Source organism: Poromitra crassiceps, assembly GCF_964638095.1.
Source record: "Poromitra crassiceps genome assembly, chromosome: 3".
Classification (NCBI taxonomy): domain Eukaryota; kingdom Metazoa; phylum Chordata; class Actinopteri; order Beryciformes; family Melamphaidae; genus Poromitra; species Poromitra crassiceps.
In genome coordinates this window covers 56,763,631-56,788,223 of record NC_139625.1, presented here as the reverse complement: position 1 = coordinate 56,788,223, position 24,593 = coordinate 56,763,631, and the positions used below count along the sequence as shown (strand labels likewise).

The 24,593-nt window shown below is 43.3% G+C and overlaps 1 protein-coding gene across 1 annotated transcript in view; it reads right to left on the bottom strand.

The window, feature by feature from the left end:
• Positions 1–18,583, bottom strand: part of nid2a (nidogen 2a (osteonidogen)) — a gene marked incomplete at its 5' end in the record, with an annotated part of 106,050 nt that extends 87,467 nt beyond the window's left edge. Inside the window, 3 exons of the mRNA XM_083634174.1 lie at positions 14,429–14,545; positions 14,763–14,948; positions 18,377–18,583. Coding sequence (XP_083490300.1) covers positions 14,429–14,545; positions 14,763–14,948; positions 18,377–18,583 — 510 coding nt within the window. The remainder of the gene's footprint in view (positions 1–14,428; positions 14,546–14,762; positions 14,949–18,376) is intronic.
• Positions 18,584–24,593: the final 6,010 nt, after the last annotated feature.

Genomic DNA, 24,593 nt, shown 5'->3' with positions numbered 1-24,593 from the left:
GGTTGCTACTCCACCCTCTGCCGATCTGGGGAGAGCCAAAACTGGCTCCATGCTTCCTCCGAGACATGGGCAGTTAGCCAGCCGCTTCTTTTCACCTGACAGGGGAAGCTTCACCGGTAGGACATAGCACGTGGGAGGTTCACACTATTCCAACCAGTTCCCCTCCCTCTGAACAGGCGCCCTTAACGACCAGAGGAGGAACCACATTAGCAACCAGGATATTGCATGTTTTTGGTGAAGGGGGTTCCTATATGAAGGAAACCCCCGGGAGGCACGGGGAGAACATGCAAACTCCACACAGAAAGGCCCTTTTGACGACCCCACCCGGGCGGTGGGCACTCGAGGACATGCGGACGGGCACGCATTCCTTCAGCGTTCACATCGTCCCAGGTGGGAATCGAACCCACGACTTTCGAGCTGTGAGGCGATAGTGCTTACCACTACACCACCGTACCTCCTTTTATATCCTCAAACAAAGTGTCTTAAAGTGTGTAATGTTAACATTAGTTAGAGAAAAAGCGAGCTCGCGCAAGTGCTGACACTGACTGCTTCACAGACTGACTGAGCTAATCTGAAAATGCTTGACTGAAAAAGGGCCGTTGCCTACCAACAAGGTCAAGATTAAAAGTCCATACTCTTAACAAAAACTAAAACTTCACTGAAAAGGGACATTGCACAACAGGGATTAGGACTAGACAGTCAGCTGAGTTCAAAGACAAGTTTCCTTTACTGTGTGCTGATGAAATTTAGTAGCCTAGGATTCAGTTTTAATTTCAAAGTTAATTTCATTGTTTGTTTTGAGTTGACCTTTAAATTCAGCTCAAGCAACTAACCTTGCTAGCTTTGCATACAGAATATTATTTTATGTTAGGCTATAGTGCAAAATTGTTTTTGGTTCATTATGAAAATGTGATGGGATGAACTGGACACCATATTCTCAGTAGCCTACCCTATTTAATGGGAAACCGCAAATCAGCAACTGTTGTTTACACACAAACATTGACTTTAATGACCTCAGAGATTACTTCTGTGTACTTATACTGTATATTATTCAACTCATCATGAGAAGACCTGTCATTCAAGCCTAATATGAAGGCTCTATGACGATTTTGAAAAAACTGCCTTTTAGAGCTCAAAATTGGCAGCCATCTTGGATTTGAAGGTAAAAAATAAGTCAAATCATTATATAAACACCAAATATGTATTCCTTGACCAGAATAAGCCCTGAAACCATGTATTGTGCATCATTGTAGGTCAAACCATTAAAAAGTTCATTTCCACGGCAGACATTTTGGATTTTGGTCTCTCAAATATTTTCCCCGCCTTTTTTTAAAATACACCCCGGCTAAATTTGTTTATTAATCCTCCTAGATGACAAATCCATTGAGAAACGGACCTTCGCTCTCCACGGTCACGGAAGTGCCACAGATGACCCTACTAATTAGGGTTAATGTATGGTTTGGGTTACGGTTAAAGTCTAACTAACCCCCAAAACACTTTTTTTCAGCTTTTAACCAATATATATGGCTTTTGGTGTGGTGTGCGGACGGACCACCAGCATTAGTTAGTTGTTTATAACGTGGCTATATTTATAACGTTCTCTATCTCTGATACACTGAAAATATTGCCTGTCATACAAAAAAAGAAAGAGGGGTTGGGAGGCGGGCCATAGCGTCTATGTCGATGATTTGATTTGACAGTTATGGGCACTGGCGTTGGCCAATCCTGGCGTGTTCCGCCCCCAAATCGAGTGTGTTCTGGCTCAAAGCGAGTGGGTTCCTTGGCAACCAGGCTCTCTGAGGCACGTGCCAGTTACGTTAACTTTAGAAGCAGTGCGGTAAATACAATATTCCTGGAATGCGAGTTTAATGAACCAGTTACATGTCCTCTGCATTCTACATCAAATGAAGACATTACTGTTTGTTTTATTTTGTATGTTGCATATGGTTATTAGTTAGTTTATGGGCTAGGAATTCTGCCAGGGTACAAGGGACTATAGGCGGCCATCTTGCCTGCAGAATTTTCAAATCAAGGAGAATTTCTTGTGAGGATGGCGTGGAAAGGCTGAAGGACTGAACAAAATCATCTGTGTCTCTGTCCAGTGCGCATGCCAACGTTGACCATACAACATGCTAGGTAATCATAAGCGATTAGCAAAGAATACTAGCAAAGAATGAATGAAAACAAAATCTCAATCTTTATCATTTGTCGATTACGAATCAAGAGCACAAAAACTTTAGCCATCTGGCTAACTTCAATCAGCTCCTGTGCAAACAAAACAATCTACGCTAAAGTCTACGCTCGTTTCCTAAGCTCGCCCGCTGTGCGACCTCGCCCGCCCTGCAGCTCGCCCGCTGCTCGGCTGCTGCGTGGCCTCGCCTGCTCTATTGGCATGCGCAGCGCACAATTGCCCAACTTCATCACTGATGACATCACAATTGCTTACCAGACATTGTGACATCATCAGTGAGTGACATCACTGATGATATCATATTAAATCTGCAGTGCTGCTAGCTGGTATACCAAGTTCTTCTATTTATTACAAACACAACATGGGGAGTCGTGATATTAGACACACAGCACGTATTTTCCTTGCATGAACATAGCCTACTTTTCAGCCCACCGTCATTATGCCAAGTTGAAAGCTTTTCTTTCTTTCTTTCTTTCTTTCTTTCTTTCTTTCTCTGTCTCTCGTTTCTCAAGCTCGCTGCACTGCGCTGCACATGCATCAGCGGGCCATCACCGTTAATGATCTCCCGTGCGTGTGTGTGCTGTGGGCTGAGGAAAGGTACGACCGACACAGGCGCTGCAATGCTGCTCTGCAGTCCGCACAGGCATGCCAATTGTGCACAAATACTCTCTCCCTCTCTCCATTCTCTCTCTGAGCAGCACTCTGAGTATGAACACCTCGGCCCAAGCGCGGAGTGCGCTCCCGGTTTACGGAGCTCCACCTTGCGCTGCCTTCCTGGAGTATGTCCTAAGCATTGTGCACTTTTCTCAACGGGAGGTAGAGCGGAGTGCATATCTGCAGGACAAGAGGCGAGCAACAATAGCGCGAGCAGCAACAGCGCGAGCACCGGCTATCTTCTTTTCCTCCTCTGATTGGTTGCGCTCATGAAAGGTCAGCGACAAGTACATACAGAGACATACAAGTTCAATGCAATTACCACACACACAGCCTATAATATTATAGCCTACAAAAACCGATACCGGTACCGGTACCGGTCCGCGGCCCGGTGGTTGGGGACCACTGGTGTACATGACTTCCCAACTCGTAAATACGAGTTCCAAATGAAGGCACAAATAGCAATAGAGAAATGTACTACTGAGTTCACTGTCTCATCTAATTCAGTCTAGTTGTGCATATTTGAGCTTAGTCTGGTGCAGTTTAGTATTTACATACAGTACTACTTTAGCTTAGTTTAGTCTAGTTGAATCTATAGTTTAGTCTATCAGACATTGTGGTTGAGCATTGTTTGTTTCATTGAGGATAGTCTGGTTGACTAATCTCGTCTTGACAAGAGTTTCAAATAAATGACTCAGCATACAGCAGGGATACTCAACTTGCTTTTTTTATGTAGCCGATTGTAGGTTTTTGGGGTGTCAGCTGGACTTTAGGCTGACAATGTTGTGCACACCGGATAGTTAGTTAGGTTAAGTTAGTTAGGTTAAGTACATACATAAGTGCCTGGGTAGCGAGCAGCAGACGGCGGTATTTGACAATTTAGCAGCTAAATCATAGATTATTGAAAGATATTCCATATTCCAGACTGAAATGCTATAACAGAAGTGGAGTATTGGCCAGAATGACATGAACATTTGGACACTTATTCAGCGGGTATCTTGCATGTTGTGTTCAGGTGCACTGTTTTTTTTGTTTTTTTGTTTTTTGCAATTCCATCGCGGGCCGGATGTGGCCCGCGGGCCGCAAGTTGAGTATCACTGACATACAGTATCAATGAATGTGCTTTTGGATCATCATGTTGTAATTACCTGGACAGTGGGCTCCACTCTGGGATGCCTGGACTGTCCCGTGGAATGGGGGGGAAGGGGATGGGGGGTTTGGGAGCGAGAGGGGCAGGAGGAATGAGGAAAATGTGCTGCACTTGTTTGTTTGTTGCCAGGTTTTCAGTTTGCTGGCCACAGCTGCAAACAGGTAGAGAGAGGGGAAAAGAGACAGTTGGAGAGAGAGAGAGAGAGAGAGAGAGCGAGCAGCTGCAGACAGTTGCCAGCTTCACTAGAGTGCCACAAACGGAACTGCCTACAGCGTGGGAACTGGCACACACACACACACACACACACACACACACACACACACACACACACACACACACACACACACACACACACACACACACACACACACACACACACACACACACACACACACACACACACACACACACACACACACACACACACACACACACACACACACACACACACACACACACACACACACACACACACACACACACACACACACACACAGACAGGCTTGTACGCTGGGACAGCCCCAGTCAGTACTAATTCACTGTTGTCGTATGAAAACCTCATAACCCCAATTTTGGTGACTTTCATGTTTGAACTTCATTTCTCCAGCCCTCGGCCTTACAGTATGAAACCCTGTCGAATGCCATGGAGGAATTGAAAAAGACATGGTGGTCAAGCTGAAAAAAGGCTGTTCTTGTTTGTTCCTGGAAAATCTGTCAGCATGAATAACTGTCCCAAAGCTGCAAACCAGAGTATTATTGGGACTGATATTGAATAGCGATTCCATCAAGAGCTTCAGCCTCTGTATCCAAATAAACTTCATAGTATTTTTTTATATATATTCTGTATTCTGAACCAGGAAAACAGTGATTCTCAGAAAAACCCACCCTGGTATATCACAGCTACTTTTAGCATCTTGTCATTAGTTGATTATCTCTAGGGAGATAACATCACAGATGTCACGGTCAACCCTGTTATTTCTGCCTCTGAGGCAGTAAATGAATGGTCGCTGATGTACAAGATGTGGATAAGGTGCTACAAACAAAATGATAATCCAGGCACTCCAAATATAAAAATATAACCACCAGGAAGGAAATATTTAATTTATTATTCTTGATTCTAGTGGCTAAATCATTAAAAAAATGCCAACATGTTTCAACCACTGTCTTCATCAGGACTTTAAACACAGACAACATGGGTGTGGCCACACAGCCTACCAGATTTAGCCACTACAATAAGGGCCTTTTAATTATTTCCTTCCTCATGGTTCTATTTTTATATTTGGAGTGATTGTCCTTTTGTTTGTAGCACTCTCTTGTCCCCTGTTTTCCAAGAGCGCCCAAGACACTTTTTTTAATCCTCATTTGACAATATAGACTAGAGCAGTGGTTCTCAACCTGGGGGTCACGACCCCTCGGGGGGGTCGCGAGATTACTTTGGGGGGTCGCGGGATGACTGTCAAAAAAGAAAAAAGAAAATTGCTTGTCTACCATGATGATTCAATCTTCCATACCAATGATTTAATTTATATATAAATATATATAAACGATAAACTATAAAAAAATATTTCAGTGAGTGAGTAAAATCAGTGTGAATGCGTGGGAAGTCATTGGTTAGGTTGGGCAGCAGTGGGAGGGGGTGTCGCGAACCCCAGCCTAAAGGTTTTTGGGGGTCACGGCTCAAAAAGGTTGAGAACCACTGGATTAGAGCAACCAGTATTTTGTTTGTTTGTTTTTGTTTTAATTACAGTTTTTCACAATTGTTTAAACACATTAATTGGAACATCAGACACAATGTGCACAACCTGAAACTCATGTACCAACTGCCAAACCAATTCTGCTGAACTCCAAGCACATTTTCTGCTTTAGACTCAGATTCCCATTCCAAACCACACATTTTTCACAACACTACACACAATTCTCTATATGTTGCACACTCTTCCTGAATTCCCTCTCTTGGTGTTCACACAGAACACACTGCTAATCACATTTCTAAACTCCAAAGGCTGTTGTGCAATTAGCAATCACCAATTTGCTATAGAAGGGTCACAGATGAGCTCCTGGTTTGTTTGGAGAACAATGAAGGCAGGATGCAGCCTAGTTGTTTTGTTTATTGCCTATTTTCTGTTATCTCTTTCATTTCATCCTGTTTTCATCCCGTTTGCTGTGATTTACTGTAGACTGCACATTTTGGGTACAAATAAAATATTTGTTGTTAAATTATTGTGTGTTGTTTTCTATTTGAGTATACGTAAAAACATTATATGGTAATACAGTTTTTCCTGGTTGTTTAAACATATTCCCTGATTCACTACCTCACTCCCTCAAAATCCTAAACACAAATCTCAGGACTCAAGCACAAAATGCTAAATCCTACACTTCCTTTGCACAAGCACACTTTGCTCTCAAAACTCAAACACATACATCATACGAGTAGACATTCCAAGCACTCATTGAACACTGATGTGCAAAATGGAAAACACTATATATGAATGGAAAACACTGTAGGAATGCCTTAGCAGTGGAATCAGGACTTTGCATGTTCAGTGTTTCACCTGTTGGATGTGAAATATCGACATATATTGTTGTATTGCTGATTGCAAATTGCACAACAGCCTTTGGAGTTTAGGAATGTGATTGGCAGTGTGTTCTGAGTGAACATCAGGAGTGGAAAATCAGGAAGAGTGTGCAAGATATGGAGAATTGTGTTTAGTGAGCTGAAAGATGTGTGGTATGGAATGGGAAGATGTGTCTAAAGCAGGAAAATGTGTGGTATGGAATGGGAAGATGAGTCTAAAGCAGGAAAATGTGCTTGGAGTTTAGCAGAATTGGTTTAGCAGTTGGTAAATGAGTTAGAGATTGTGCACATTGTGTCTGATGTTCCCAAAAATCTGTTTAAACAACCAGGAAAAACTGTATTTTACATCCAACAGGTGAAAGTGTAACACTGAACATGCAAAGGCATAATTCTACTGATAAAGCATTCATATAGTGTTTTCCATTCTGCACACCAGTGTTCAATGGGTGCTTAGAAATGTCTACTCATATGATGTATGTGTTTGTCATTTGAAAAGAAACTACCATTTAGTGAAGAGTTAACACTGTTTTGAGGGCAAAGTGTGCTTTTGCAAGACAAGTGTAGGATTTTGCATTTTGTGTGTGAGTTTTGAGATTTGTGTTTAGGGTTTTGAGAAAGTGAGGTAGTCTATCACGAAATGTGTTTAAGTAATTGTGAAAAACTGTAACAAGGATAGTGCATTTTGAAAGTTGAAAGTTGACGCCCACCCGTATCATTCACTGCAGGGGGCATCCATAGTAACAACAAATACTACGAATAGAAACAATAGCCACTTTCACACATGCCTGGAATTCAGCAGTTATCTAGAGGGCATCCGGATGGCTGTCAAGTGTGAACAGATTTTCGTGGTTCATGCGCGCTCCCACGAGCCTCCTCCTAGACGGAGGGAAGTGTACCCCCAGCCGTAGTCGCAGAAGCGGATTGTCCCCCCCCCCCCCTCCAGAGCTCCGTGAAGTAGTCAGCTCAGTGAGTGCATGAGGACAGAGACATCGTGACAGATTATTATTATATAAAGAGTCGATGTGAATGAGCGAGCAAAAAACACATCATGCCGTTTGGTTTCCAAATGAAGCTCAAACCTGCTCCGTGTGCGACAGCCAACATGTTGCTGGGAATTGAAAGGCTCATGGCTCTGATCTGATTTTATGTCTGCTTCGCACAGCACACACATTTAATAAGCATTTTTGGACGCGAGGGTCGTCCCGCTTCCCAGTATTGGACATCGCTAGGTAGGGTATCTGGATCTGGTTGCGTTCATGTCTTTGATTTAACGTTTACACAGCGTTTGTGAAGATTCAATGGCAGAACCGCAAATTCCAAGTAGCGTCAAGTCAGGCAGTATAAAACGAAAACTTCCGGGTATAACCTTCGCAATAATGGCAATTAAATAAAGTAAATGCACGTGTAATGTTTTTTTGTGTGTGTTTCGAAAGATACAGAATGGAGATAAACTGGAAGAATATCTGCTCCCTTCGAAAAGTCAATTTTAACCCATAGTGAGTCGACATTCTGATTTTTTGTTACTAAGTAATACAACATTTATTTTATTTTGAAGGTAAAAAGGTCTAGCTTCCTGTATTCTGTATAATTCTAGTAGGTTTGATGCATTTTAGGACTGAACATAGCAAAGACCTCTTTTGTTTGTAGTGCTTGCGACTCGAGGAAATCGATGCATCTGGGCGTGAGTTGTAGGGTTGTTTAATTAATTACTAACGTTATGCGCAAACGATTATATGCCGTGAACGTTAGGCAGTTATCGCCCATTATGTATTTTTAGTTTTCACAACTCCCCATTGTGTGGTTATGGCCAAATTTCCCCACCCCCGCCCCCGCCCCCTCTCTACTTTACAAACTCTGCGGAGGTGCTACTCATGTGAGAATGCAACATGCCTCATGTGTGAAAGGGTACACTTCACGTATCATCCAGGGCAGGCTCAGTGGGGAGCAACCCTCACCTGATCCAGAGTTCATGTGTGAAAATAGCTAATAGTTCCTATTGTGTGAGAGGAGAAGAGAAGAGGAGAGAGGAGAGGAGAAGAGAAGAGAGGAGAAGAGAGGAGAAGAGAAGAGAGGAGAGGAGAGGAGAGGAGAAGAGAAGAGAAGAGAAGAGAAGAGAAGAGAAGAGAGGAGAAGAGAGGAGAGGAGAGGAGAAGAGAAGAGAGGAGAAGAGAATAGAGGAGAGGACAAGAGAAGAGAAGAGAAGAGAAGAGAAGAGAAGAGAAGAGAAGAGAAGAGAAGAGAAGAGAAGAGAGGAGAGGAGGCAGAAGAAGAGAGTCAAGGAGAGCAGAGATGAAAGGTCCACACTCCAACAGAGTGGTCCATTCATTCATTCATTCAGCCTCATTTGACCCTGCCTAAACCGCACTGGATATGTAATATGCTGCTCAGCCTTCAACACTTTCCTATCCCCACTGATAGCTTGGAAGAGAACTCTAGGGGAAACCCTATTTCTTTTGGAGTCCAAAACAGGTAGATTTGGACTTTTATACAGCGTGAAATCACATTCTATTCTAAACTACCACTCGAAACTGTCTATTGACTGATCTCGATCTCTCTCAGGAGGAAAAGGCAGATGTGAGGACAGATGGTTCGATTCCGATGCTACAAATGATGCACTCAGTCAGTAGGCCTACTAGAAAGCACTTTAGGCAAGAGTGGCTAATGTCATCCCATGAAGAAGGATCAACAATATGGTGCTGCCCCTAGTGAAACCTTAACAAGCGGCCATTTTTATGTGTACCTATAGGTTGTTTTCAGGTGACATCACGTCAAGATGGCGACCGGGGCGAGACCATTGACCATTGGCTTGTTTGCAAACCACGTGATCATACTGGGTGGCAACCAGCAGCAGCTACATAGGAAAGCATGAGCAAAATCAGACAAGTTGCTGGAAAAATTGTTTCTCTTCATTGTGGGATCATATATATGTTTTGCAATCTTCTGGTGATACCTGCAGCGTGGAGCGCCATCCAACCCTCTTGCATACTTGCTTTCCTCCATTCTCCATAGTAGCTCGGGGGAAGCTGCCCCCCAGCGATGTCATCGGTGTCATCGGAATCACGTGGTTGCAAACAAGCTATGGGGTAGTAGTGCACTGAGTGAATGCAAGTCCTCATGAGTCCTGAGTGGTAGTTAAACTCACTCCCGAGTATAAAGGCCCGTTAACCAGCTCCGCCAAGGGAGCTAGCTCTCTTGTGGTTTGCGGTTAGCACACGCCCTTTGCAAGCGAAAGATCGTGGGACTGAGGCAAAAGGTTTTGAAGCAAAGACCAAAGGAACTTCTCTGTTGCCTTGCTGGTTAGCTAATATGCTAATGTTGACTAGAAGAGGTAGAGAGAGATATCACAGTCTTTGATAATGCTAACAAACTCATCTGCACAGTTCTCGAGCAAGTGTGACAGACTTTACAGCCCTAACGCCCAGACTTGTGTTGTCACCGTACCAATTAACCCTTACAATTCCGTAGTCGCCATTGGTGTAATTACCAGATGACCACGGCAAAGTGTGGAAGGAGCGTTCTATCCAGCTCTGTGGGTACAACAGTGTGCGTCTTGTAGGTTTAAATGGAAAGCCATTACTTTCCCATTATGGTTACTAGCTACTATAAGAGTAGCCCCATAGAAAGCACTACACAGTCCCGCTTATTCACTACATTAAGGCTTGCCCTTCTCACTCTCTCTCTCATTCTTACTCGTTCTATCATTAACCATTTCTCTGCCCTCCACCTTACTTCTGCCACATTACGTTTAACCAGCTCAGTGGCCTTGTGGTTTGAGTGTCCGCCCTGAGACTGGGAGGTTGTGAGTTCGACCCCTGGCCGAGTCATACCAAAGACTATAAAAATGGGACCCATTTGCCTCCCTGCTTGGCACTCAGCATCAAAAGGGTTGGTTCAGGCTACCTGATATGACTCCTCTGCGAGTTCAGGCTACCTGATATGACCCTTCGGCGACAGTTTTTTGAAGCTCGCCGAAAAATCATTTTAAGTAGCCACGCAAATCTTAGATGTTTATTATTTGAGATAGCAGTAAACTTCATAACTCTGACTTAATAACTCTGACATTGAACCAATTCTGTGGCCCATATATGTTGTGCGAGCATGTGTTTTGAAAGAATAAAGCCGGTGTCAGATTGTGGACTCATCGGGGATCCTCCTGATGATCATAGAGACACTGCATGAAACTCCATTCACTCCCATACACCAGCGTCATTTTCCTTGAATTAAACATTGCTAAAAGCTATTGTGTGGTGAGCTGCGCAGACAACAAATGTAAAAAATCGGCAATTAAAGTTTTGTGGTACTCCCGAGCAAAACAAGGAAGCCATTGAGAATTGGCGAGAAGAAAAATGTGGATCTAGCTGTCAAGGAAGTAAGTTGGAGTGTTCATCTTCCGTATATATGATCTTTGTGTGCAACACGCGACCATGCACGCGACATACAGTAGGAGAATGCCAGGATTGGGGGGGAGTTTTTGTTTTCCCCGGTTTTGGGCGTGGTTTCTGAATGATGACGCGCTCCGCAGTGTCTCTATGTCTTGTAATGTGTGATCCCCTGGGATGGTTTTCGTGGAATTGTGTTGCTAGGGAACAGTTTGGAACCTAGCTCATGTCCTGTCAGTTATTGTACTGTACAAGCAACAGGAAGTAAGCTGGGGGAAATGTAGATGTTTATGTTGTCGAGTGGTAGTGTGGTAGTGCCAAAACTTGTGGCCCTCACACACAACAACCCCTTCCCCCAAACACTACCCCACCCCCGTCCCTAATACACCCCTCAAGTTAATCAGTTCACACACATCACCCTGCACCCCCCCCCCCCCCCCCACACACACACACACACACACACACCCCCCGCTGGCCCGCCCGGCACCTCTGGCTAATCAGTTCAAAGGGAGATGCTATCAGGCTGCAGAGACCGACTAAGCAAAGTCCCTGCCAAGACACAAACAGTCCAATCTGACTCCATGGATTAAAGGGAAGATGCAGGATTTTTTGAGCCAATCCCTTCAAATCACAAACCCCCTCTTAGCACATGTAACAGCTTTTCACATTTTTGCTTCTTTTATCTGCATTCACAAGCAGCTGTGCTTGTGCGAATCAATGGGAAATTCAATTGCGAGAATTCTTTCAAAGCACTTTTTTCATAGTCATTCTTAGTGAGTGGTGACATGTTTATCGGTAGCCTATAATTTTCCAGGGAATGAGTAGTGGAATGAATTGCTTTTGACCAAATTTAGGAATTATATTACGGTCACCTTATTGAGCTGCAACATGTGTGGCTTTTGCAATGTTCAGAAGAATGGTTTCATTTTCTGGTAACAAAAGAAAAGGTTGTGCAAAACTATGTGTATTCGTATGTTTCTGATGTTTAGCTTCTGATTAATTAAGAGTCTTCTTGGAGAGTTTTAACCTCTCCTTTAAGAAAGACACACACACACACACACACACACACACACACACACACACACGCGCGCACACACACACACACACACACACACACACACACACACACACACACACACACACACAACCAACTCCTTGACATCACTTAATGAAACAGGCAAACACAAAAGCTCTTTACAGACGGAGAGATTGCGGAAGGAAGGTTGGAAGAAAGCAAGCAAGGAATAAAGAAAAAGTATAGTACAAGAGCAGGAAATACACAGATGAGCGAGAGAGAAAGAGACAGAGAGAGAGAGAGAGAGAGAGAGAGAGAGAGATCCCCATGGGTATTTACTTAACACGACACCCTCTGTCCAGCCCTTCATCCCACACACTGGCAACAAACTACGAACAACAAAGTGTTGCTTGATCGATAACTTCCGAGTAGGCCGGGCTTTCCTTTGGAGCCTTTCCCAAAATGTCCCAAACTTCTCCTTCAGCACTGGCTCTGATGCTATGTTCACACTGTGGTAATACACAGTGGACAGCACACCGGATGTTCATTGTTTTCAATGGAGGAGGGGAACTTTGGCAAAACCACCTGTATTGCCAAAGTTTGTTTTTGTGGCGCCTATTGTGCTTCCAGACAAAACTGTTGCTCCTGTTCGTGTTGTCTCCTTTTCCAATGAAGATGAAGCGAGCCCGGACATTTTGAAGTCCAGAAAAAACTTTCTCCAGGAGAAAGATACATACATATTCCAATTCCCTGTTTGGCCTCCTATTAATCTAGAGTGGGAATCATATTGTATCATTGCTGCAAAATATAACCTATTAGATATTTTTAGACACTTTTGATATGGAATGGGTGGTCCTTTTGTTCAATGGCGGTAACAGAGCTGAATCGACGTTTGTGTAATAGGGTGAACCGGCAAGATGGGTGACAGGAAGACTTAAGAAGAAGTCTACCAGCTCTGAGTTTGAAGTCCTAGTATCAGAAATAAGTCAACCAAAGCACATCATATTTATTGGGGCTGACGCAAATGCTTTGAAGCTTCAATCGTAGCCATGGTAATTGACATCCAAATCAGCATTCGAATGCTGAATTCGTTTTTTGTTTTTGTCATGTATGGGTCGTTGGGTCGTGATGTGCACAGTCAAGTAACTTGAGGTGTCGCTTTGTGGGACAGGGCTTGGACTTTCGGGGCCAATCACCGTGCTTAAACACGGCAAAGTAACTGCACATTCAGACCAGAAGCAAAGAGTTGACTCTGAGCCGGTTTTACTTTTTTGTGTGCACTTACCGACATTAACGTTATCAACTGGAGTAAATATGTCACACTAGACCACACATGGGCCGCATGCGGCCCTCGGGCGCTATCTGTGTGGCCCGCGATGGAATTGCAAAAAAAACAGTGCACCTGAACGCAACATGCAAGATACTCGCTGAATAAGTGTCCAAATGTTCATGTCATTCTGGCCAATACTCCACTTTTGTTATAGCATTTCAGTCTGGAATATGGAATATCTTTCAATAATCTTTATGACTAAAATTTAAGGCTACATTGAACCTCTGCGTGCTACTTAGGCGCACACACTTTTGCCGGCGGTGTTTAGTTCCGTGTAAAAAGGCAAAGCCATCTTAATGGCGGGCCTTCTTTATGGCAATATTGTGGGGTTTCTGTGTAAAAAGGCCTAGTGCTTTTTCAATAAGGCTCAGCATTGAATGAAAGCACATTTATCTGGCTGACTTAACATATTATTTCCTGTGCAACATTTGATACACGCCCTCTGCTTTTAACGCAGAATCAGACTATGCTCAACTCATTTCCACAGTCATCAAATGTCCATAAACTAAAACCTGAAGTATACAATTGAATGGGTAATACAAACAAAGTGCTGTTAGGAGAGGAAGTGATGTCTAGCAGAGCGTGAGAGAAATAGTCATGGTGTAAGTGTGTGTGTGTGTGTGTGTGTGTGTGTGTGTGTGTGTGTGTGTGTGTGTGTGTGTGTGTGTGAGTGAGTGAGCAGGAGGAGGGGATGACGAGTTGGGAGGGGGGACACTTTGATGGCCCCTAAAGATGACCTATGACCCCTTGAAAAGGTTAAGAGGCAGATTAGGAGGGGATGGGGGATTACAAATAGAAGTCCCCCCCCTTCCTCTAGGCAGATTACAATTGATGAAGAGCCTCCAGGAATTTGGCATTTTGCAACATTCACAACATGTTTTGCAAAGTCAACACTGACTGATGAACACGCGACTTACGTATGTGGGATGACACTAAAAGCAAAACTCAGTTATTCATCCTTCCATTCACATTTTTTGCCTCCATTTCTCCTTGTCTCATTCATTTCTAACACTTGAAAGAAATACACAACGTTTTTGAGAGATTGTCCCATTGGGCAACTGAGAACATAGGCACCAAAATCAGAAAGATTTTTTTTTAACACATCAGCTTTCCAGTCTTCTTTCCATCCCTTACCTTGTTTGTAGGTCCAGCAGTTCGAGTTGGTTCTTCATACGCTCCAACGTTCTCCCACGTTGCCACCACAGCATGGGTGGGTGTGAACCTCGCATCCGGGAACCCTCGATGTACTTCCTAGGTGAGCAAATGGATGAATGAATGAACGAACAAAGGAACGAAGAAGGGTACAATGGATTGAATTGATGGATGAGGAGCTGAAAAAAAAATTGAGGACAGATCCAAATACCCAGTGAACTATGCTGCAAAAAATATCCATCTTAACAAGTCATCATGTAGTATCAAGCTTCTCGATGTTTGATCTAGGTATCTTGGTTCTAACAAATAGGCAGACCTGGGCCACTCTGTTGAGGACGCTGGGTGTTTCGGTGAGCCGGTAGTAAATCTGTCCTCGCCCTCTGCTGGTGTCGATGTCGGCCAGGAACGGAGCCACCACCGGGAAGTCTGTCGGGAAGCCATCGTCAACGTACTGCTTCTCCATCGGCAGGTCCTGGGCTGATATGATACCATTGGTGGCCACCTGAGAGAGAGAGAGAGAGAGGGATTTGGGTTGATTTTGAGTTGATGCAACCAGCGATGTGTGGAAGAGTGAGGGAGGTAGGGGTCAGTGTCTTGCTCAAGGACTCTTTGACTTAGCCTGGGTAAACCCATCCCCCACGTGACCTGCTCTCAGACCTGTTCTCAGTCACTATGTAAACTATGTGATAGTGACTGGGAACTGAGAGAGCAGGTCACGTGGTGGCTGGGTTTACCTAGGCTATCTTTGACTGTAGCTTTTGATGGAGATAACATTGGTTGTTGCAGGGACTGAACATGGGACATGCCGCCGGGTTCGGGACAGTCTCAAAATTGGCCAATTATGGCTGGGTTATACTTCTTGTTGGGTAATGCAGAGACTCTCCGCTGTGTCAATTTCTCTCTTTTTTTAATCCCCCCCCCCCTCCCCCTCCCCCGGGATTTTCTCCCATTTTCTCCCCAATTGTACTTGGCCAATCCCGCCTGCTGTCTGATGCCCAAAGTGCCCTTTTTGGATTTTTTATTTTTATTTTTTACAGTGGAGGCATGTCCAGCGCCCTTCAAGAAGAACTTATAACAATAAATAACAATTTAGCAATAAATGTCAGGACAGTTTACACATGTTGACCTTTCAACCGGAAGTTAAGTAATCGTCTGCGTCTCTGTGACGTGCACGATTCCCCCCCCCCCCCCCCCCCAGGATGTCGAAGGCATGACCCGTCCTTCTCTGCCTCTGATTGGCTTAGCATCAAACGTTGTTGATCCAATCACATTCGCTTTGCTATCCTATCTTGCGTCTCTCTCCTTGTCTCCTGTGCCAATCAGAGGCAGAGATGGGCGGGTCATGCATTCGTTATCCTGCCCAGCTGCCGAGCTCCGACAGACTGACGGGTCAGCAACAGTGAAACTGCCCTGCGCCGCGGTGTTGTGCCCTTTTTAAACTTTTGAGCCCGGGTCTCTGCACGGCCCTGCCGTTGCTCCACCCCCTCAGCCGATCTGCGGCGAGTTGTAGACTAGCACCTGCTTCCTCCGATACATGTGCAGTCACCAGCCACTTCTTTTCAGTTGACAGCGAGGAGTTTCCCCGGCAGGACGTAGTGCGTGGGAGGATCACACTATTTCCCCCAGTTCCCCCCCCCCCCCCCTACATGCACCCCGACCGACAAGAGGAGGCACTAGTGCAGCGACCAGGACTCATACCCTTAATCCGGCTTCCCACCTGCAGACACGGCCAATTGTGCCTGTATGGATGCCCGACCAAGCCGGAGGTAGCATGGGGGCTCTAACCTGCGACCCTTGTGTTGGTAGGCAAGGAATTGGGTTATTTTTCTTGATGGGTGATGCGGAGAATCTCCGCTACATCAATTTCAACATCAAGCATGGAACAGCTAAGCGAGCCCACAGAATTGATATGGGTTACGGCGATGGCCTGGTCAACACAAATCGCCTGCCGACCAATTCTGCCACCATTCATTTTCTATTGGATGCAAGCTCAATTTAACTTCATGCAAATGAGCGCAGTGTTCGTGTCTCAAGAACCAATCACTTTCGAGGCTGCAAAGTGAAACGCGTGAAGAGTGCGAAACTTGTATCATACAGTAGTTGATAAATGTACAGTATCTATATACAAACAAATCTCTTAGTTACACTAGCATCACTGATGAAGCAGCTATTTCCATTTGACAATGCAATACAGTCTTTGCCCATTAGAATGCTCCAAACCCTCGACTGCAAGCGTCCCATGGAGAGCGAGTTCTGAGGCTCTCTTCTATAATGGCTGTAGGCTTTAGAGCTCTTAAGCATTGAAGAGCTCACTCAAGCCTGGACTTCATAGTCCCTCTCTACTTAATAGACTGTTTCCTATTAAATATTGTCTACTCTTTCCAGCTAAAATGGGTTTGTTGTTGATCTAGTATTGAATAGTAGGATTTCTGCATTAAATCTTTCAAAACACATAACTGTCTTTTTAATTGACCTGGAGGTTGGATAAAGGACTTCTAACGTTATCAGATTGTGGATTCTGGTAATTGTGTGTATGTATGCAAATGAAGCGCTGCAAGATCTAGGCAATGGAAAGTCTTTAACACACAAAAGCCTTACAATCAACAAGTAGCAAATGGCTTTTACCAGCACCCAGACATCAGGATTGCTCATTAAGCCAGATCACGCTCAATGATCCTGAATGTTTTAGGATAAACGGCTGCAAGGCATCCAGAAAACACACCTAAATGCAATGTTGCATATTTATTTTATAAACTGACATGGCTAAATCCTGCATAATTGAAATAGCCAGTCAGCTTTCATGTGAATTTGCCTTGGTCAGAGGAAGATAAAATCTGGACCACATAGTTATGATGTAACCTCTGCCACACAGCCCTCATTAAATGGTATGTAATCTGATTTAAAGGAATAGATCTGTATCACAGGGTGAATTAATCAATTAAGAGTAACAATCGATGATAAATTAATGAATAAATATGTATAGATAGATAGATAGATAGATAGGTAGATAGATAGATAGATAGATAGATAGATAGATAGATAGATAGATAGATAGATAGATAGAGATAAAGAGGAGAATTTAGAGGAGAATTAGTGAGAACCACCTTGATGAAAAAATATCCCGATAATCATACTGTGTTTGTGGAATAGGGAGTTTACAGTGACTTTGTTGTAGCTTATGGTATTTTGTTTATCTCCTATATCATATCCCTACACTTTATGGACTTATAGTTTTGAATTGATATTTGCATAGTAACGTTATAGGATTATTACAGCCTCTTATTTTGCAGCTTTGCCAACTTTTTGCACACATCTGAAATTCGTTATGGATTATAGCAGCATACCCCCCCCCCACCCAACACACACACACACACACACACACACACACACACACACACACACACACACACACACACACACACACACACACACACACACACACACACACACACACACACACACACACACACACACACACACACACACACACACTCCCCCAATGCGGACACAAATCGCCAAAATAAACGACCCAGATAAGATGCAAACACAGAGGTCAAATTCCTGAACTCTGATTTAATTTTCTCCATTCAAACATGTAGCCTAATAAAACGGACAACTTTTCTCTATGGAAAGAAGCAATAATCCAGTCTAACTGCGGACTTTTAATTCAGTTTCACGTATCAAACAAGCATGTAAAACACGCCACGATCATGTTTTGTGATAGAACCCGCCTGAACACTTCTTCCCTCAAAGTTTTTGCCTCTGACAGCAGTTGTAAGCTGAATCATGCATTATGGAAATTTACGAGGTTTCCCCTCACAAACAGCTGTGGGTGCATTGGGAATAGCTGCAGCAGCACAGTCCATATTTCCTACCTTTTAACATCAATTATAGGCTATGAATCGTGCATAATTGATGGTTTTTACTCACATATAGCTGGCTGAAGTGGGAGTCGTAGAAGTAGAAGGGCCTGGGCAGGGACAGCACTCTGGAGGTTTCATCGTCGCCCTCCGCCAGAGTGAAATCTCCACTTAAAGTCCCATAAGGAAATATATCAACTCTCTGTATGCCTGTAACCACACACACGCTGCAGCACCAGGCGAGCAGGCACACAGTCAACAGTTCCCCTCTCTCCATGATATCAGCAGCTCTGCACTATGAGAGAGGGAGATGTGAAAGAGAGAGCTACAGCTGGAGAGAGAGGGAGAAAGAGAGGGAGGGAGAGAGGGAGGAAGAGAGAGAGAGAGAGAGAGAGAGAGAGAGAGAGAGAGAAATCCCCAAGAAATCACTCCACCTCTCCTCCGATTCCTCAAGATACTCTGGGGGGAGGGAGGGCGGGGTTTAAGCCAGTTCAGGGCCCGCGCTGATTGGTCGGAGGGGTTTGAGTGGCAGCCCACATGTGGTCGCAGTCGGAGGTAAAACATCTGGCTTGCATTAAAGGGAAGACAAATAGAGCATTTTTTTAATCCGGATGTAACACTATCTGTTTCACAACAATGAAAAATACACTTTTCACACACACACACACACACACACACACACACACACACACGCACGCACGCACGCACGCACGCACGCACGCACGCACGCACGCACACACACATACACACACACACACACACACACACACACACACACACACACACACACACACACACACACACACACACACACACACACAGTAATCTGAGGAAACTATTTTTCTTAAATTGTTAGAATTTCAATGAAATGCACTAGCTAATTTTAACAAGGCTACTATGATAGCAGAACTTTAAGCACCAAGAAGAATATTACAATAGCCTAGGCTACATAGGAGCTAAAATACCATAAAATGCAACAGAATCGACATAAACTCACAAATGAGTTCCACAGACACACTGCAAGTCCCTATATGAATATTATAAGAATTTAATAGGCTAATGATAACATGAGATAACAATACCATAAAGTGCGAGTTTCTGCCGTAGAAATAGTACAAGAGTATAGGGATATTATAGTGATACTGTAGGAGGAAGTGCAATAACATACAATAAGGCCAGACATCATTGAATACTACATACACACTGGAAGTCAGTCACTATAGGAATATTACAGGGATATTGGTGATTTTCATCAGGGTTTGAACACTTTTCCAGTCTTTTCTGTTTGTGTAATATGTAGTTTGTATCACTTTCCTGAATATGAATATTGAATGGTTTCCGGAGGTTCCAAGAGATATAGCCTGATCATTCATCCATTCATTCATTGAAGGATTTGAGTTAAACCTTGCATTACTAAACCTTGTGCCATGCGCCACCTTGTGTCTAGAGGAGCATATTGCGGATCTTTAGGAGTAATGCCCATTAATTGATTGTTGCATTCATTCATTCATTCATCCATTCATTCATCCATTGATTTGTCTGTTTTAACTTCTTTTCTTATTTTTATTGGTTCCATTTTGTTTTGTTTTATCTTTGCAAAGCACTAACTTAGTAATTCTAGAATTAATTTATTTCTGTTATATCATTAACTAGGACTATTATAGTGATGCCATAGAAGAAAATAAATACCATAGAGTATGATAAGGTCACTAGGTCACTATAAACTCATCAAGTGAAGCAGACATACTATAGGCTAAGTGCCGTTGTTGTTGTTTTTTACTTTACCTTTATTTTTATTTAATTTTTTTACTTTTTAACCATTTTCCTTACTTTTTGATGTATTTTTTTTATCCTACCTAACAACTAACAACTTAAAAAAAGCAAAACAAAAACAGAAAACTCCATCCGTCCGTCCGTCCATCCAATGTCTGTGGCCACAGTTGATATTTGTAATTACTAACACAAACCTCTAGATGGCGGCAAAGGCAAGGCTGAGATAATGCAGTAAACCACAAGGGGCATCATCACAAAACCAACATCCATTCTTATGGTACTGCATCAACACTGACATGTCAGTCTCACTGAATGCTTTCAAAAAGTACAACATGGTACATTACTGTATTTCGCATTGCCTTTCCCTATATCCCTCTCATACATTGTATAACTATTTATATTACGTATATTATTGTTGATTATTTTTTGTACAGTATTAGTTTATGTTATATATATATATATAAACACATATACAACATACACACACACACACACACACACACACACACACACACACACACACACACACACACACACACACACACACACACACACACACACACACGTACACATACTGTTTCCAATTAGTATTTCATGGCATGTTTTTTTTTTACCTTCATTTACATCATTACCTATATTCCTACAGAGGGAGGGGCAAGTGGTGTTTTTTCCACTTTCCCCACTCAGATCTATCCTGCTTGTCCCAGGGATTGAACCGACGACAGCCTTCTGGTCACAAGCTCGCTTCTCTAACCTTTAGGCCAGCACTGCCATATGACTATTATACTGATAATCAGTAACATAACCCATAAGAATACTCAAAATCATTCATGTAATCTGATCATTTGCTGACTTTTGGATTTGTTTTGCTCTCAAAAATCGATGGAATGTGCATTCATGATTTAGGGCACTTCACAACCTCTAATTTAAACTCTCCAATAATGATCTGTTCCTGTCAATCATGTCTTTCAGTAATCCACCGTGTCATCACTGACTGCTGACTGACCGGCTTTATTGCCGGAGTAATGACATCAAATATCCCCCCAGAATCAATTAACTCATCATCAATAATTCAATCTAGCAGGGCCATTAGCCGGCTTGAGGACAAACAGATTGTATTTTGTTGACATTGAGGACTGAAAGCCTCACAGTGTGTGTGTGTGTGTGTGTGTGTGTGTGTGAGAGAGAGAGAGAGAGAGGGAGAGAGAGAGAGAGAGAGAGGAGGAGAGAGAGACTAAAAATTGCATACAGCCTGTCAGCACTGTAACTCATGCCAAGCCTCCCAACAAAGGTTGTTTACCAGCAAAGCAGAGCCGGATTTGTGGATTAAACCTTTGAACGCTAATTAGATTGCTTGTAAATAAAGAGCATGGAGCAGAGAGACTGGCATGGTCATCTCCTTTGGTCCACTGGAGATGGAAGTATGGTACGGTACCACTAAGCATCATCAATATTTTCTCAATTGTATCAGTATGAAATGCATTTCATCCCCATAGGAATGAAGGATTTTGCTTCAAAATGCTGGATTGTTAGATTATGGGTGTGTTATTAAGCAGATCAACTGAACACAGCCGAATTAAAGTAATAATCTGTCACATTTTCATATGAATCGGTTTTCATCCAAGGTGTCGATTTCAGGAACATTATTGAATTTCAACTGGCATTGAAAATGTTGTAGCTCCCAGCCCAGTGTAGGAAATGTAAAAAATATTTGGGGGGCAAATTTTGCCGCCACAGTCTAAAAAATTGGGGGCATTTACACAATTTTGGGGGCACTTAAAAAAGTAATTAATGCATAAAGTTGCTAAAGCGTAGTGTGGACAACAGCACAGTGTGTTTTCTTCATCTTCTTCTGGCAACCAGCTTGCAGGTGTTGAGTGTGTGATAGAGATGGAAATTAAATTAATTTAATGAAAAGAAAATTACTTTTTTGGAGTAAAGTGGCCAGCTAGAGGACAGGTTTTGCCGTCAGCAAAACAGTGTTTTTAATTCGTGATATTGTTCTTGGATTTGGTTCTCTGAAATTGTTGCTGATTTTCATGTTTTTGTTTTGTTTTTTGTTTTAATGATTTTAGGTGATTGGTTAAGGATAAGAAATGGTATATTGATTAGAAATTGTATATTGATATGACTGACTTTTTACATGTTATGTGTTGTGCGTTCTGTCCTACAACAGCAGGGACCATGTTGGAAATAAGTGTTCTCACTTTAACATGTTATCCTTTGGAAATGTAAATTGTCTTCTCTATATCCATAAATAAAAATCAATCAATCAATCAATCAACATAATGACAGATGGTCATGGGTTTCATACACTTTCTGTAATAAAACATCTATAAGCAAAACTCTTATTAAATGGGGGTCCGTGGCCTCATTTTTGTCAGTTTGGGTAGGGGTCCTTGGTGTGAAAAAGTTTGAGAACCACGGATTTTTAGAGGATGAAAATGAATTATGATGTACTGAACACACTTTTATTTCTTCACATTGATGTGTGTATTCTTCTAAGATGACTGTTACTGTATGCAATGCAATTGTTGTAGCCTATTGTGAATAAATGTACATTATATGTGTATTAACGTGTTGTCCCCCCCCCCCCGATTTTTTTTATCAAATTTTTTATCCCCCATAAGTGCTAATTTTAATTTATTTATCCTGGTTGCTGCTCCACCCTCTGCCGATCTGGGGAGAGCCGAAACTGGCTCCATGCTTCCTCCGAGACATGGGCAGTAGCCAGCTGCTTCTTTTCACCTGACAGGGGAAGTTTCACCGGTAGGACATAGCACGTTGGAGGATCACGCTATTCCAACGAGTTCCCCTCCCTCCGAACAGGCGCCCCGAATGACCAGAGGAGGCACCACTTCAGCGACCAGGATATTGCATGTTTTGGTGAGGGGTTCCTACATGAAGGAAACCCCCTGGGGGCACGGGGAGAACATGCAAACTCCAAACAGAAAGGCCCATTTTGACGACCCCACCCGGGCAGTGGGCACTCGAGGAAATGCGGACGGGCTCGCACTCCTTCAGCGCTCGCCGCTCACAGTGTCCCAGGTGGGAATCGAACCCAAGACCTTCTAGCAGTGAGGCAACAGCGCTTACCACTGCGCCACCGTGCCCCCCATTAACGTGTTGTCTAATGCACTGTGCACTGTGCAATGGAGTGGAATGACATCACCTTTTTTATGATCCAAGACAAATTTCTCTTTAGAGACCAATAAATATAGTTTCTCCACTTCACTCTGCATACTCACTGTGCCCCTGAATGAGAAGAGGTATTTTCGTATAGGGGGTGAGGAAAAGGTTAAAGAGGCCTGGGATGGGTGGAGAGACTAATATAGACCAAAGCCAGAGAGAGAGAGAGAGAGAGAGAGAGAGAGAGGACGAGAGAGAGACAAGGAGTGAGTGATGGAAAGAGAGGGGGAAACAAAAAAGAAGTAGAGGCAGGAAAGAGGAACGCTGACATTTCCTGCATCAGTTGCGGTGTCGTTGAAACTTCAGAGAACTTGACAAGTCATGAAATGTGTCATAGTACATTTCTGTGTGTGTGTGTGTGTGTGTGTGTGTGTGTGTGCGTGCGCGTGTGCGTGCATGCGTGTGCGTGTTGCAGGATGTACATGTATGCACAAGCAAAATGTATATCCTGTCACATAGTTCCTATGTGCACAGATGGAGTGAAGGTGTCTCTGTTCATACTAGCTTACTGCACACCACTTCATACTGCTCAAACTCCAATGAATGTATGACTATTTTAGTCATGGGTTCCATACACTTTTTGTAATAAAACATCTGAAAGTGTGTCGACCCTCCCAGTCTCCTGGCCCTGTCTTGCAGGAGCCTGGTGTTAGGCTGATTGGGTGCACCTGGGCCTGGTGGGCTTAAGAAGCAAACCATTCAAGCTCTCTCCCTCCTTACCGAGGTACCTTTTTTCTGTTTGTTTGTTTATTTTGTTTTGTATTGTCTAGTTATTTTCCACCCAGGCAAAATAACCAGACAACACAAACTACATTAAACCAATGAACAGAACAAAAGGTGAGCAGGCAGAGAGACTGAATGGTCTTAGGCCCAATGAGTAGACTACAGCGGGTCGGCAGGTGCACCCAATCAGCCTAACGACCACAACACCAGGCTCCTGCAAGACAGGCCAGGAGAGTCATCACAAAAGTCCTATCAGATGGGGACACTGGGACAAAATCTTATCAATGGGGGTCAGTAGCTAAACAAACCTCCTGGCATATTCTACCCTGAACCAATTACATCAGAGAGGCCTTGCTTTCCAGTGTTTTTAGAACAATAAATGCTGCATTCAAGTCATATGGGAATAACATAGGTTTAAAGTGATAGTTCACCAATTGATGATGTCATGTCATGCCCCACAATCGTCAAGTGATGTCATACCCACACTGATGATGTGAATGACGTGGCATGAGATGCAATGAGTTTAGACAACTCCCAAAAAAGTGTGCCCTGGCACATCGTCCTCAGAGTTTCCACCCTAGAAATTGAGCATGCGCTTCTCT